Source organism: Rhinolophus hipposideros (genome assembly GCF_964194185.1).
Source record: "Rhinolophus hipposideros genome assembly, chromosome: 22".
Classification (NCBI taxonomy): Eukaryota; Metazoa; Chordata; class Mammalia; order Chiroptera; family Rhinolophidae; genus Rhinolophus; species Rhinolophus hipposideros.
The window spans coordinates 24,145,743-24,159,773 of record NC_138068.1 but is presented as its reverse complement, the minus strand read 5'-3'; the positions used below and the strand labels follow the sequence as shown (position 1 = coordinate 24,159,773).

Sequence of the window (14,031 nt, the reverse complement as noted above, 5' to 3'; positions counted from 1 at the left end):
AGCATGCTGTTGGCAAGGAGGCCGGGAGGCAGGGAGGGCCAAAGGCCCTGGTGGGTGCTGGTGGGGTTTAGACTGGACCCAGAGGTGATTCAGAAATGCTTGCAATATGGTTTTTTGCAAAGTAGGAGGGAAACAACTACTACCTCTGTGTGTGTGCTGTAAATGCCCTTTGTATTTACCTGGCCTAGAGGTAAGGATGAGAGAGCATGCAGGGATACTAATACCCACCATTCACTGCACTTGGTGCCTCGGCAACCTTAGGAGCATCTTCCCACCTCCCCATTTTGCAGAGGGAGAAACTGAGACCTGGAAAGACTGAGATCCCAGGTGGTGCTCTTCCAATCTCTAGGCTCAACTGCTCCTCTAGGACAGGCCCTGGTGCTGCCCAGCCATGCTCTTGTGGGTACAAGGTGTGGCTCAGACCAGATAATGGGAAGTCCTCATTTAACTGTCACCATAGCCAAGTGGGGCGAGGGCTGTTGTCACCATCCCCTTCCTCCAGGTGAGAAAGCTGAGATGCTGAGAGGCAGGGAAGGGGCAGAGGCAGGACTCAAACACAGACATCTGCCACTACCATCGTCTGCCATCAGAGCTCATGTGTGATCACTTCTCCCGGCAACGGGGGTCCCCTCCAGCTCAAGCTTCTGGATTCTCAGGCTGACAAGGACGCGCACGCATTTTCCCAGCCGAGATAAAGGACCCCTTAAAAGCGACACACATTTATTAAATGGCATTTGCCAAGGTTTCAGCACACTCTGCTGCCGACAGCAGACAGTCTCTGGATGAGATTTTTCCCCGACCTGACACTATTCACTGATGCCTTTTATAGCACTTTTTGCAACTTGCAAAAGCACTTTCTATGGCTCTTAATTCCCTTTAACCCTCAATAGTTCCCATGCAGGAGGAAACAATGGTAATGTTTCCATTTTGCAGATGGGAAACTGAGGCTCAGAGCAGGGAAGACACTTGCTCCAGAGCACACAGCCAGTAAGCAGCACATATTGGATTCATAATTCAGGAATGTAACCCAAAGTGCGTACCCATTTCACTGCCTTCCCTGCTAGAGAGGGGTTCTGGAGTGTCATCGAGATGGGTATCCGGCCTGGAGCATTAAGGCTGGAAGAGACCTGCAGGAGAACAGTCAAGCTCTCACAGAATGGGAAACAGAGGCCCAGAGAGGCAGTGCAGTAAGTTTCAGGTCTCCTGGCCTGTAAGAGATGGAGCCAGAGCGCCACCTGCTCTTTCTAAACCCAAACCATGAGATGATGATCACACACAATAACAGTAACAGTAATTGTGGCTAACAAGCATCAAGTACCGACATTAGTAGGAATATGACAGGCCTCTCCAAATCTCCATAGGAACCAGCAAGACAAGGGTGTCACTACCCCCATTTCACAGAGGACAAGACTGAGGCTCAGGGAGGTACAGCCACTTGGCCAAGGTCATGGTCTGACTTCACTTTTGTCTTCACCCACAGTACCAGATGGCCTCGTGCAATGAAGGACCAGTTTGGGGTAGCCTGACCCGAGTCAGGCCCTCCAGACCAAATCCTGGCTGAGTGTGGCACTGATTGTATCATGTTTCATGGTCTGTCTGCTCATTTTGTGTGGCCACAATTTTAAGTACAGATTCTGGGGTTTCTCTCCCCAGCTGACACTATTTTTGTACTTCCTGATATTCCAAGGATCCTATGTCAGCATGATGGGCAGGGATTTGTGATGTGGCTATGGCCCTGGTCACAAAGGTACTACATAGCAGTTAGAGCACAGCTCTGCTTTTGGACCAGGGTAACTGCCGATGTGACCTCGTAGCTCTGAGCTTCTTCCTTAAAATGGGGATCTTAGTACCCTCTGTTCCCCTCATTCAACCAATATGTATTAACCCACCCGCTGTTGCCAGACCCTTTGCTAAGGTCTCAGGACGTCCATCAGTGAGTAAGACAGACATTGTCCCTACTCTCATGAAGCTTATATCCCAGGGGGGAGACAGTGCTAAAGTTATGAAACAAATATAGAAATGGCTAGGAGTGCTAGGAAACAAATTTGGTTTCCATGATAGAGAATAAGGGGACACTGCTTTTAGATTGGGGTGGTTGGGAAAGGCATCTCTGAGGAGGTGTGATTGCAGCTGAAACATGAAGGAAGCAAAGGCCAGGGAAGGTGTTCCAGTAGTAGAGAGCAGCAAGTGCAAAGGCCCTGAGGTAGGAAAGAAGCTGGTATGTCTGAGGGCCAGAAAGAAGGCTACTATGGCTGCAACTCACAGAGGAAGGAGAGTGTGGTATGAGAGGAGGCTGCAGAGTAAGATGGGGTCCAGAGAATGCCATGCCTCATGAGTAAGTAGTTTGATTTTATTTTAAGGGCAGTGGGAACCACTGAAGAGGGCCAGAGTGGAAGCAGGAAAGCAGTGATGAGGGTGCTGCAGCATTTACGGGCCTGGGCTCAAATCCTAGTTCTGCACTTACAAGGTGTGTGACCTTGGGCAAGTCACTTTACCTCTCTGAATCTCAGTTTCTTCATCTGTCCAATGGGTATAATAATAGTTCCCATCTCAAGAACTGTGGTAAGGATTAAATGAGATACTGCACAAAGTAATGATCCTATCACATGTCCTGATGTGTTCAAGGTCAGGTGTTCAATGAACCAGATCCTACTTGCGCTAGCCCTGACCTCTCCTCATTTCCTCACCCCTTGTCTCCCTTCACTCCAGCCTCACTGGTCTCCTTGCTATTCCTGAGACGTAGCAAACTTATTTTAGTCTCAGGGCCTTTGTACTTGCTATTCCTTCAATGTGGAGTACTCTTCCCCTGATATTCCCACAGCTGCTCCCTCTGTTTAATTCAGGCCTGTCTCCTCAGAGAGGCCTTCTGTCTGTCCCCACTTAACATCCTATTCCCTAATCCTGCTTTAGATTTCTTCATGGCACTTCTCTCTACCTGATGTAATGTTTACTTGGGTCTGTTTCTATTTCCTCTCTAGAGTGTCAGCAACATGAGAGCAGGTGTTTTTGTCTGTCTGATGCACAGTTGTATCAACACCACCTAGAGCTTGTCCTGACACATAGAAGATGCTCAAAAATATTTGTTGAATGAGTATTTGTAATTAAAATGACCACAATAAGGACAGCAAAGTGGTTAAGAGTAAACCAAGGCTTGGGTCAGACTTTAACTCTCGTTGGTTATGTGGCCTTGGGAGGAGCCTAACTGGGCTTTGGGAGCCTCAGTTTCCTTGTCTGTAAAATGGGGATGAAAGACTCCATGCTTTTTGGCTCATTGAGAGGCTTAGACAACAATGCACATCAAAGCAGTGATGGATGAAATGATACCCGCCTAGCATTTGCTTTACAATACTCCTCCCAGCAAGGTGAAGGCAGGTGAAACAGGAATGGCAGGTCAGTGTTGAAGCTGGGGTTCCTTTCACCATTCCTTCTCATTTTGCAATTGTTTAAAATTTTCTAAAATAAAACGATGCGGAAGAGACAGTACAGATTCAAAGCCCAGCTTTGTGCCTCGCACCCAGCGTGTTATTTCCTCCCACCACGAACTTCCATTTCTGAAGGACACTGCACTTGAAGAATGGGGCACTAGAGACGGCCCTGCACCCATGGCCTCGGCACCCACACACGCCGGCTGTCCCATGGGCTGGAAGCTCCTTGCTCATTCCCTGCTTCCAGTCTCCCTCCTGTTCCTGTTATGACACCTGATCTCCTTTGGCTCCTGGCGCCAATCTGCAGCCATCTAACACCCTGCGCCCTCAAATGGACGTGCCAGGAAATCTTACAGACACAAACATCCAATTCTGTATCAGTTCCGACTTCCACCTCTGCTGTTTTGCATCTCTCCGGACTGAAGGCCTGGCAAGACACCTGGCAGAGAAAATCCACCTGGCGGAGGGCTCCGACAGAAGACCTGCCCAGGAATACCCAAGTTAACAGGAAAGCAGTTTCAGCTGTGAAAATAGATGCTTCCTTCTCCAGCATGGGACGGAAACACATCTCGGGAACACCTGCCTCCTCTGCCTTCCTGGAGGATACACTGAATGACAGAAATACGAGGCGTGCCAAGAAGGCAGGATGCCAGCATCCCTGGGCCTCAGTTTCCCTACCTGTCAAACAGGGCGAAGTGATGTCCAGTTAACAAGCATGGACTGTGCGATTGTTCTGACTCTGCCACTTATTGCGTGGCCTTGGGCAAGCCGCTCTGCTTTGAGTCTTGTTTCCTCATTGGTCAAAGGGGTCTAATGGTAACTGTGCACACCAACCAGGGTTACTGGGAGTCCCACTGGGATCATACACGCCAAGTGCCGGGCCAGATAAGTGGCCAGAAATGATGGCTCCCACGATTACTACTTTAGTATGTTCCCATGCAATTCGGGATCCTGTCAGATTTCTAACTTTAACAGTGGAAACTTACAGCACAGCCCAGTTTTAACAAGCCTCGCCCTGGACCACAGGGGACTTGGCGTCCCATCCTTGCTGTTTTGCGTCTCTCCGGACTGAGGGCCTTGCCACGGATCTGCTGTGTGAGCCCACCAACCCCTTCCTCTCCTCAGGCCACAGTATTCTCAGTGTTGCCCTGGATGAGAGGACTGACCGATCTCTCAGGCCCCCTCCAGCTTTCCATCTCTGGGAATCCACAATTCCAGGCCTGGGGGTCAGGACAGAGACACCTACAGGCAGGCTGTGTGCACAGCACTCAGTTGCACTAACAGACAATTAAATCACACAGCCTGGGTTTCTGCTCAACTTGTCTACCTCCCGCTGGCATGGAAGCTACAGGGAAAAACCTCAGGCTGATGACATTCACTCCCCTGTCTGCTTTGTTGTTCTGTGAGTACCCACTCTGTGCAAGGAGCTGTGCTACGTAGGTGCGTTAGAGGCAGTCCCGCTTTTATAGATGAGGAAAGCCAAGCAGAACAAAACTGATGATGATTCGGGCTCACGTGCACTGAGCGCCCACTATGTGCCCGGCACCGCCTCAAACACCACACATGCGGTCATTGACCAATCCTGTTGATGTCACCTCTGTTTTAGACATGAGCCAATTGAGATGCAGTTCAGTAAGCTGTCCAAGTAGATAGTGGAGCTGGGAAGTCACCCGCAGGGGCCTAGCTCCCAAGCCTCTGACCCCCTGGGCTGTGCTGTGTCTCTACATGGAGAGGCTAAAAGACCACCACGTTGCAGGAAACCCATGCCAACCAAGCCATAGAGTTAAATATGCATACCTAGGGTGATAAAACAAAGGGAAAGCAATACATAGCCCCAGGAAGGATCAGATACAATTCTGTTGGAGGTTCAGAGCAGGAAGAGATCCCTTGGAGCATAAAGGATGAGTAGGATTGGGGCATACGGAGAAAAAGGGATGCAGGGAAGGGCCTCTCTGATGGCAGGAACAGCATAAGCGAAGGCACAGACATGAGCGAGTTTAGCTAAAGGCATGGATTTGTACAAAAGCATTCACCAAATTGGGTTAGGCTGCATGTTAATGGGTGTTATACAAACCAAATGCATCTTGGTCATACGTTTGGGGAACACGGGAGTAAATAGGGTCTGACTAGAGATTCTACAACTGTGGAACTTCTCAGGGTCTTTTAGGTACTAAGGTGCTTGAGTAGCCAGGAAAGCTTTGGCCTGCAGGGAGGAAGCCTGGTTATCTTGCAGCATTTCAATAGGCCAGCTCTTTGGAAAACATGTGGCTGAGAAGTAAGTCCTGTCATGGGAGGAAGCTCAGGCCCTGGTGCATTTTTTTTCTTTAAAGAAAATTTGGACCCACTCAACAGTTTTGAGCACGGTAATGACGTGATCCGAGTTGTGTTGACAGGCCAAAAATCTGAGCACATTTAAAAAGAGGGGGGTGGGGGAACCTTCCGTCAGTCTAAGACTACAAATAAAAAAATAACCTGTCGCACGGAGCCATTGGAAGCAGCAAGCGAGTGAGTGTGGGATCTGTACAACAGTTTTAGACTGCCTTCCTCTCATACACCCCCTCTCCATCTGTCGCAAAGGGCACCAGGAAGATAGATGCAAGGAGGAATATTCCAGCTCTGGGGGCTCCCGAGCTCAGCAGCCCAGATGGGGGGCTCTGACGGGAGCCACATCGTTCCCATGAGTTGTCATTGGTGAGGGCCAAGGGGCTGTCATTGTTTCCATCCTCAGTGTATTTTCAGAGAAACGACTGTGACTCAGTTAAAAACTTCTGTCCCAGAAGGAACCTTTCTACAAACCTCCATCTAAGCCTGGACCGGGCTCCTCTCACTCCCTCCAGCTTGGATTAAGTAATCCTGATTAAGTCAGTGAACTTCTCTCAGAAGCTACCCAGCTAGGAGGCTGGGATTCAAAATCCAGGCTCCCGACCATTTACTCCTTGGACAAGTTACTTCTCCAGTTTTGGCCTCTATTTTCCTCATCTGCAAAATGAGGATAATAGCCAACGCAAGCTTTGCTTTGCTGATGGGAGAGATCACACAGAGAGGCAGTCGGCACACAGCCAGGAATACAGTTACTAGTCAAAGAACACTGGGTCTCCTCGCTTCTCTCAACACACGGTTCACATCAGGACTTCATACGTGCAGAGTGACTGCAAGTTGAAGAATGAATCACACCCTGAGTCTCCACGGGGTTGGTAAAGGAATCATTAATGGCCAGAAAGTACCCAGAGAACACATGGCTTTAAGGACCGTCCAATAGCCTGAGTTTATCACAGCCAAAGCCCCCCCCCTTCTCTTTTTGTGAAAGAGGAAGTGAGATTAACTTTACCACTTAGGAAAGTACAGGGGAGCCCCCAGCATGCTACCCACTACCAAAGAGTCAGAAGTCATCAGAGGGCCCAGCTGTCCCCCAAATCCTGAACCCCAACTTGGCCTGGCCTTCTCCAAGCTAGAGCAAGGAGTGAACGGGAGCTCATCTGGGTTCGGCCCATTAGATGGCTCCTACATCCCAAGACGTAGGTAGGGCTAAGCCAGGAGCCAGCAAGTTCAGTGTCAGGTGCTACTGCTGGTGCAGAATCAGGCTGCCCAGGTGTCCCCAAGACCCGGTCCCCTCCCTTCTCCCAGTCTCAGAATCTCCCTCAGTGAAGCTGTTTAAGAAACAGGCCTCACATTGACTCCAAGACACAGGTTGGTGACTTCACTGGCATCGTTTTAGAATTTCCCTTTGGCGGCATTTGTACTGAAAGCAATCTTTAGAAACTTTTCCCCCTGCCTCCCCCAACCAAGATAACTCTATGACCCGCCCCCTCTCTAAAGAGCGATCATGTGAAGCCACAGCAGTCATGTGACACCTCCCAAGCTGACAGTTCTGGCCGAGACACTACTAGTCATTCAATCCAGAGCCGCCTTCCTAAGCCTGACATTTGAGTTTCTCACTCAAACAAATCCATTTTCTTAGAAAATTGGACAACTGCCTCCTTCTACCTTCCTGCCCTCTGTCCTGCCTGTTCTGCTTTGTCATCATTTCCATGCTTAGAGCAACTGAGGAAGGGGCCTGAAGCCCCATCCTTTAGACAAACCTGGTGAATTCCAGGCCAGAGCCCAGAGCATGACCAGGACCCCGTAGAACGTAGAGTGAAGGATGCTGGGAGGCTTCAGCTATGTGGTGACACCCTATCCCTTCCCCACCACCCTCAGCCAAGAAATTTGTTCTCACCTCCTAAGATTTATTTATTTCAAAGTTAATCTTGGCCCCTCTGCTGCTCCCACTTTTTCAGGCTATTGATGCTGAATGGATTGGAACGGAAGTTTTATGGCCTAATCTTTACCATTTTATAGATTGTTTTTATAGACAAAAGGGGTAGATTTGCTCACAAGAAGGGTGGTGGTATTCCCAGCCAGCGCCCGGGGAAAGGCAGGCTGTCCATCTGAACACTTGTTAACCAGTGTCACCACTCATTGGCCAGAAACTGAACCACAGGGTCCTGGTGGGAGAAGGGTCTGGAATAGATATTTAGAAATTAGCTTGGGGCCAGTTCCCTGCTTTAGGAAAATTAAGCACCTGTGAGAGACACGAATTTCCAGGCCTGGAAGAATGAATGGTAAGGCAGGAACTGGGACTTTGCAGGGTGTACATGGCTAGCTCAGGCAGGAAGGCGCCGATAGGAGATGCCACTCACCGGAGAGATATGAAACATACCCGTGCTTCCTTCTGCCCAGCAAGGACCCAAGTATAACTGAAAGACCCGGGGATGGAGTGGGGGGTGCCTAAGTGCATCCCCTGGGTTCAAGGGAAACTGTAGGGCAGAGAAAAACAGCTGCTTAGCCCTACTTCTCCCTCCACCCACTCTGCTAATTCTCCCTTTCTCACTGCTTTCAGATGGTTACCAGTCTCTAGGCAAATGGAAAGAGGGGGGGGAGAGATACTGAGCTTATTTTTGCCTCCTTCCTCAAGAGAGGGAGGCACAGAGACCCCTCTGCCAATGACAACACAGCTTCAATAAACCAAATAACAAGATCCCCATTTCTCTCCTCCACCCTTCCCCCACTCCTTCAACGCCAGTTCTCAGCCTCCTCCTCAGCCTCCTCCGTGCCCTCCCAGGAGACCCATGGTTTTGCAAAACCCCTTTAAGAAGCAGGACTCCTGAATGATGACCTCACCCCTTGGTGAACACATGCTAGCTTTCAGAGCCTGCCTGCTGGAGAGAGACAGGTGTTTGATGTAGGCCAACAAAAAGACATGCTCACAGCCACAGGTAATAGCCCCACAGAGCCCCTGAACTGCAGGGAGCTGCCTGGCAGCCTGGGGAAGGCAGGAGGAAGTGGTGTGGTGGGGCAGGAGAGGAGCAAGGAACCTGGCCATCCAGTGAGAGGCTCTGGCAACTCCGGCGAAAATTCAGTGTTTTCATATTAGGATCTGTTGATCGCAGCAGCTTACCCCAGGGTTACCTGTGGCCTCCCTTCTCTCTGCTGATACACACACTAACACTGTTTTACTCTGTGTACCAGAGGGAATGTGCGTGCTTCCTTATCGCAAGTCTGCTTCTGTTCCATCCCAGGCAGTACCTGGAAGACCTCTGCCTCCACCCCCTTCTTTCAGACCCTGAAGTCAAACAAGTGGAAAGCATCAGTCCAGGGAGACAGCTTCTAGGGAAGCCAGGGGTGCCTTGCTTAGAAAGATGCTGACAGCCTGCCTCCCCCTCCAGATTGGGCAGGGGCTGGGTGAAACAACTCATCTGGGTATGTCAGTCCCAGTGCCCAGCTCAGTGCCACACAGTCAGAGTCGGGAGAGACTGGGTTCTACCCTTGGCTGTGTGACCTTGGACAAGTCGCTGGCCCTCTCTGGGCCTCAGTTTCCGCTCCTGTAACCCTGGTTGCAGGCATCTCTACCCCTATTACTGCTAACATTGCCGAGTGGCTCCCGGTGGCAGGCTGAGGGGCCTGAGCCCGCAGTTTAGGGGACAGCAGCGGGGTGGGAGGGCGCTTACCTGTACTGAAGCAGGACACGGCGATCAGCAGGCAGAGCAGCGGCCGGAGGCGGCCGGGGGCCAGGCCGGCGGGCTCCATGGGCCGCGGCTGCGGAGCGAGGAGGGAGAGCGGCCGTGAGTGCGCGCTCGGGCGGGCGCGGGCTGGAGCGGGGAAATGACTAAGGCTCCCCCCTTCCCCCTCCCCTCTCTCTCCTACTGGCCGGGCTTCCCCCCCTCACCGGAATGAGCGCCCGGAGCGGCTTAGGAGCTGCCGTCACGGCGGCGATTTTCGGAGAACGCCCCCCCACCCCCCGAAGAGATCGAGCGAGAGAGAAGGGGACAGACCCCAAGCGCGCCAGAAAGAAAGCCCGGGCGGCCGGAGAGAGGCGGCAGGAGAGGAAAACAGACCCAGGGGAGCCAGGGAGAGAGCCAGAGGCACAGAGAGGCGAGAGAGGGGGAGAACGGGGGGGGGGGAGGGAGAGAGAGAGAGAGAGGGAGAGAGAGAGAGAGAGAGAGAGAGAGAGAGAGAGAGAGAGGGAGAGGCGCGCGCAGATCGAGACAGACCGCGCGGGAGAGAGGAGGACCCCGGCCAGGGCGGAGGGCAGCCCCGCTCGCCGCCCCCGCGCTGCCCACCTGCCCCGCCCGGGCTCCTGGCGGCGTCGGCGACTCGCCTCGCTCCCGGCCACAGTCCGGGCCGCGGCCCCCTCCCGCCTCCCGGTCCCTCTCCTCTCGCCTGCCCTCGCGGGGGGGGGGGGGCTGCAGGTCTCTGGCAGCGCCGGCACCCTCTCGGAGAGCGCCCTACAGCAGCGCGCCCCGGGGAGGGAGGGAGCGAGGGCTGGTGTGCAGCGCCGGGTCAGGAGGCCAGCGTCGCCCCTCGCCCGCGCCGCCGCCCGGGCACCCAACCCCCTCCCGGGCCCACGGCTGCAGCCCCGGGAGGCGGCCCGCCAGCCCCCGCCGCCGGCCCCCCGCGCTCGGGCTGGGGACTGGACCAGCCTCCGCCTCCAACAATGTGCCAGTTCAGAAGCCCGAGCGGCTGTCACCAGCCCCCAGCCGCTCCCTACCCCGTCCCCTCCCACTGCCAGCCCGCCTCGGACCTGCGCCGCCAGCGAGGGCTGGAAGGCTGTGCAAGCGCCGCCGGGGCTGCCCAGGGCCGGGCCCCCCGCTCCACTTTGCGCAAACTTGTTTGTCTAAGGTCAGCGCCGCGAGCTGGCTACATCGTCCTCTTAAGGTGGACTGGGGAAGTTGCGCCCGGCCTCCCCTGCCTCCGGACTCCGTCGCGGTCAGTCCCTTCTTCCTTTTAGCGAGAGGCTGGAAGCTGCGAAGGCGTGGGGGACTAGAGGGGGGGATGGGGGTGTCTGCCTTTTCCCCTCCCCAAGTGGCCCTGACCCTGTACCCCAAAGCTAAAGGCCCCTCTTGGGGGTGGGCTTGGGCCAAAGGGGCCCCGATTCTTTCAGAGCTGGGCCGAGGTGACGGAAAAGCAGGAAGTAAGTGAATGTAGGGGGAAGGGGAAGAGGAAGGAGAGAGTGATCATACAAAAATAGCGTGTGTGTAGGAAGGACTTCGGTGCCGCCTGGAAAAGAGGCGCAGGGAGGAGAATGAGAGAGAAGAGGGGCTGTGGCCCGGGAAACTAGAGGGGAAGGGTCGGGCCTCCCTAGGGAGGTGGGCTCTCTCTCGCAGGTGCCTCTGTCAGGGGTGGCAGATTTAGGGGGTGGAGGAGAGAGAGGATTTGAAGGCCTGGGCTCTGGGAAAATGACAGACAATGAGGAAGGTGAGAGGAAAGGAGGGGAACAGAGGCAAGAGGCCTGGAGTCTTCGGAGAGGACAGAGCCTTTATCTATCTATCTATCTATCTATCTATCTATCTATCTATCTATCTATCTATCTGTCATCTATCTGTCCATCCATCCATCCAACCATCCATCTACCTACCTACCTATCTTACCTACCTACCTACATACCTATCTATCTAACTATCTGCCATCCCAGGTCAGTGATAGGCAGTGGGAGTGCTGGTTACCTGGCAAAGGTAACTCCAGACTGTGGGAGGGAAAGGAGTCCACGACCCTCTGCTAATTGGAGGATTTGGGACTTGGAAATAAACAACAACCAATTTTGCTTCAGGAGTCTGTTAAGAGCATATGAATGAAGCAACAAAAAGGAGTTGAGGCCCAGAGAGGAAGTGGGCTTGTCTAAGGCCACAGAGTAAGGCCTGGGGTAGAAACAAGGTTTGAATTTCTGATTCCCAGGCTAAATAAAATGAAGACTTTTGCAAAGTGACACCCCCAATCACCCCAGCCTCCCTGTCAGATGCCAAGTCCTGGTGTATTAAGACAGGGAGGCAGGAAGGGTGCAGCTGCTGAGCGCATGGGCCAGACTCCTTGGATTCAAATCCTGCCAGCTACCTCTTATGAGCTGTGTAGACTTGGGAAAATAGCTTATCCTGTCTGTGCCTCAGTTTCCTCATCTGAAATTGGGCCAACATGAGTATCAACCTGAAAAAGCTGGTGTGAGGATTGGATGAATTAATATTTGTACACTTTAAAGAGTGCCTAGCATGTCCTAAGTGCTACATAACATTTGATAATAAGTAAAATGTTTGACAACAGTCCTTGGGGAGTCCACAGGATTCTGGACAGTATTTGAAGTACAAGGGACATTTTTTTCTTTGGGTGTGGGAGATACAGCAGGGAATCATACAAGGTCCCTGTCCACGAGACATTTACATTCTAGTGGGAAGACAGATAAGTCGACAAGTAGAAATAATTAATGAACAACAGAAGATTGAGCTCAGAGAGTGAGAAGGGCACCCTCATTTAGATAAGGGTAAGTCTTCCCTGAGAAGCTGGGAGCTGAATCGTAAGAAGGGGCAACAAGGTGAGGATTTGGGGAAGAGGGAACAGCACATATAAAGGCCCTGGGGCAAGTGTGGCTGGAGGGAATGTGCGATGGATGGGGGAGAGGGGTTCAGCTGGATGGCCTTGCAGGCCTTGGTAAAGTGCCTGCATTTATTCTGCAGGTAGGAAATCATTGAAGGGTTTAAGCAGGGGAGCCCCATGGTCCGATTCATGAATTTAAAAGGCCATTCTGGCTGCTAGTGGAGAATGGGCTGCAGGAAGGGGAGCGTGGAATCAGCACCAGTGAGGAAGTTGTTCTGGGGTCCTCCTAGTATTTGAAGTGGGAGGTAGGGAACCTCTAACTCTTTAGGCCACGTCTGGCCATGAAGGTGACCAGCTGAGAGTCCTGGGAAAATCCATCATTGGAATCCACCTGGGGTGGGAGAGGGGGCAAGGGCAGCTGGTGAAGTTCAGCGTTGAGGCAGACTCCTGGCCTGGGCTTCCAGAAGTTTCTGCCATCTATTCACTATTTCCCAGGATATGCGAGAGACCTGCCTGGGATTAGGAAATTGAGGATTAGGGAAGGATTATTATTGAACCACCTGCTGTTTACATATAGCACTTTGGTAAAGGCACCCAGCAGGGCTTCCTAACACCAGGGCCCTTTCATCCTCACCTCCACCCCAGGAGGAGGCCTGGGCCTTGTTCTCCTGATTCAGTCCACAGAAAAATCACCCTTGGCTGACCATCATGCCTGGGAGGTCACTGAGACCAATCGGCAGCAGGGTATACTGAGGCTGGAGGACAATTTGTCTGAGGTCACACAGCGAGATTATGGCAGATAATTGAAGAGAATCAGCCACCTCCGTAGTAGGCATCCTGGACTGCCCTGGATTAAAACTGAATTGCCTTCATACATATACCATTCATTCATGCACGTAACAGTATTTATTACACACCTACTATGTGTCCGGCACTGAGCTAAGCACTGAGGACGAAGCAGGTGAGGAAAAACACAAAACCTCCTGCCCCAAGGAGCTGGCATTCTAGTGGGAGCGAATAAACAAACCAGTACATAAAATATTTAGTCTGTCAGACATGCATAAAGCTATATGAGGAAATAAAGCAGGGAAGGGGACCAAGAGGGCCTATGAGAGGGGAGAGGGTCAGGGAAGGCCTCAGAGGAGGTGAGTGAAGGCCTGAAAGACTTGAGATGGAAAGCCAGAGGCGGCTCCATCCTACACGGCTTCCAACTCTTCTGTCCCTCCCCGTGTGCAATCTGTCAGCTGCACATCCCACTGGCTGGACCTTCTCTTCACATCTAGAACCAAACCACTTCTCAGCATCTCTGCTGCTGCCACCGCCCTAGTCTAAGCCTCCACCATCTCCCAACTGGGCACCATCTTTCCACGTTTCCCCCCTCTTCCTCCATCTATTCTCCACTCAGCAACCAGAAGGGATCCTTTGATAGAAGTCAGATCATATCCCTTCCTGTTGCCCAAGGCCTGCTGGGAAGAAGACTAGAATGAGCTCAAGGAGGGGAGGGTCAGGGGTTTTGAAGCCAAGATGCTGCCAATTTAACTTCTATGACTCGGGAAAATGTTGTTGTTTTTAAATGAGCCTTAGTCTCTTCATCTGTGAAATGGGAATAACCAGGTCTACCCTGCTCCCAGAGATAGTAGTAGCACAGGTGTGAAAGCAACCGTGGCGGGAGCATATCTGGAGTTTGCCTCTGCAGGTGGGATGATGATTCCTCTGTGTGTGCCAGGCCCCTCCATATGCGTTGTCTCACTGAAGCCTCAGCAAC

At 52.4% G+C, this 14,031-nt stretch overlaps 1 protein-coding gene across 8 annotated transcripts in view; it reads right to left on the bottom strand.

Moving 5' to 3' along the window:
- LOC308491177 (tyrosine-protein phosphatase non-receptor type substrate 1-like) overlaps positions 1–10,690 on the bottom strand; it is a 39,862-nt gene extending 29,172 nt beyond the window's left edge. For 2 of the 8 annotated variants that reach the window (XM_081034200.1, XM_081034204.1), the window contains exons 1-2: positions 10,025–10,158; positions 9,413–9,500 (exon numbers count right to left, since the gene is read on the bottom strand). In XM_081034200.1, the coding sequence (XP_080890326.1) occupies positions 9,413–9,491 (79 nt within the window). In that variant the 5' untranslated portion in view covers positions 9,492–9,500; positions 10,025–10,158. Of the gene's footprint in view, positions 1–9,412; positions 9,501–9,630; positions 9,826–10,024; positions 10,159–10,485 lie in introns of those variants that run through there. The other 6 variants (XM_081034203.1, XM_081034199.1, XM_081034206.1 and 3 more) reach the window with 6 other exon arrangements.
- Positions 10,691–14,031: the final 3,341 nt, after the last annotated feature.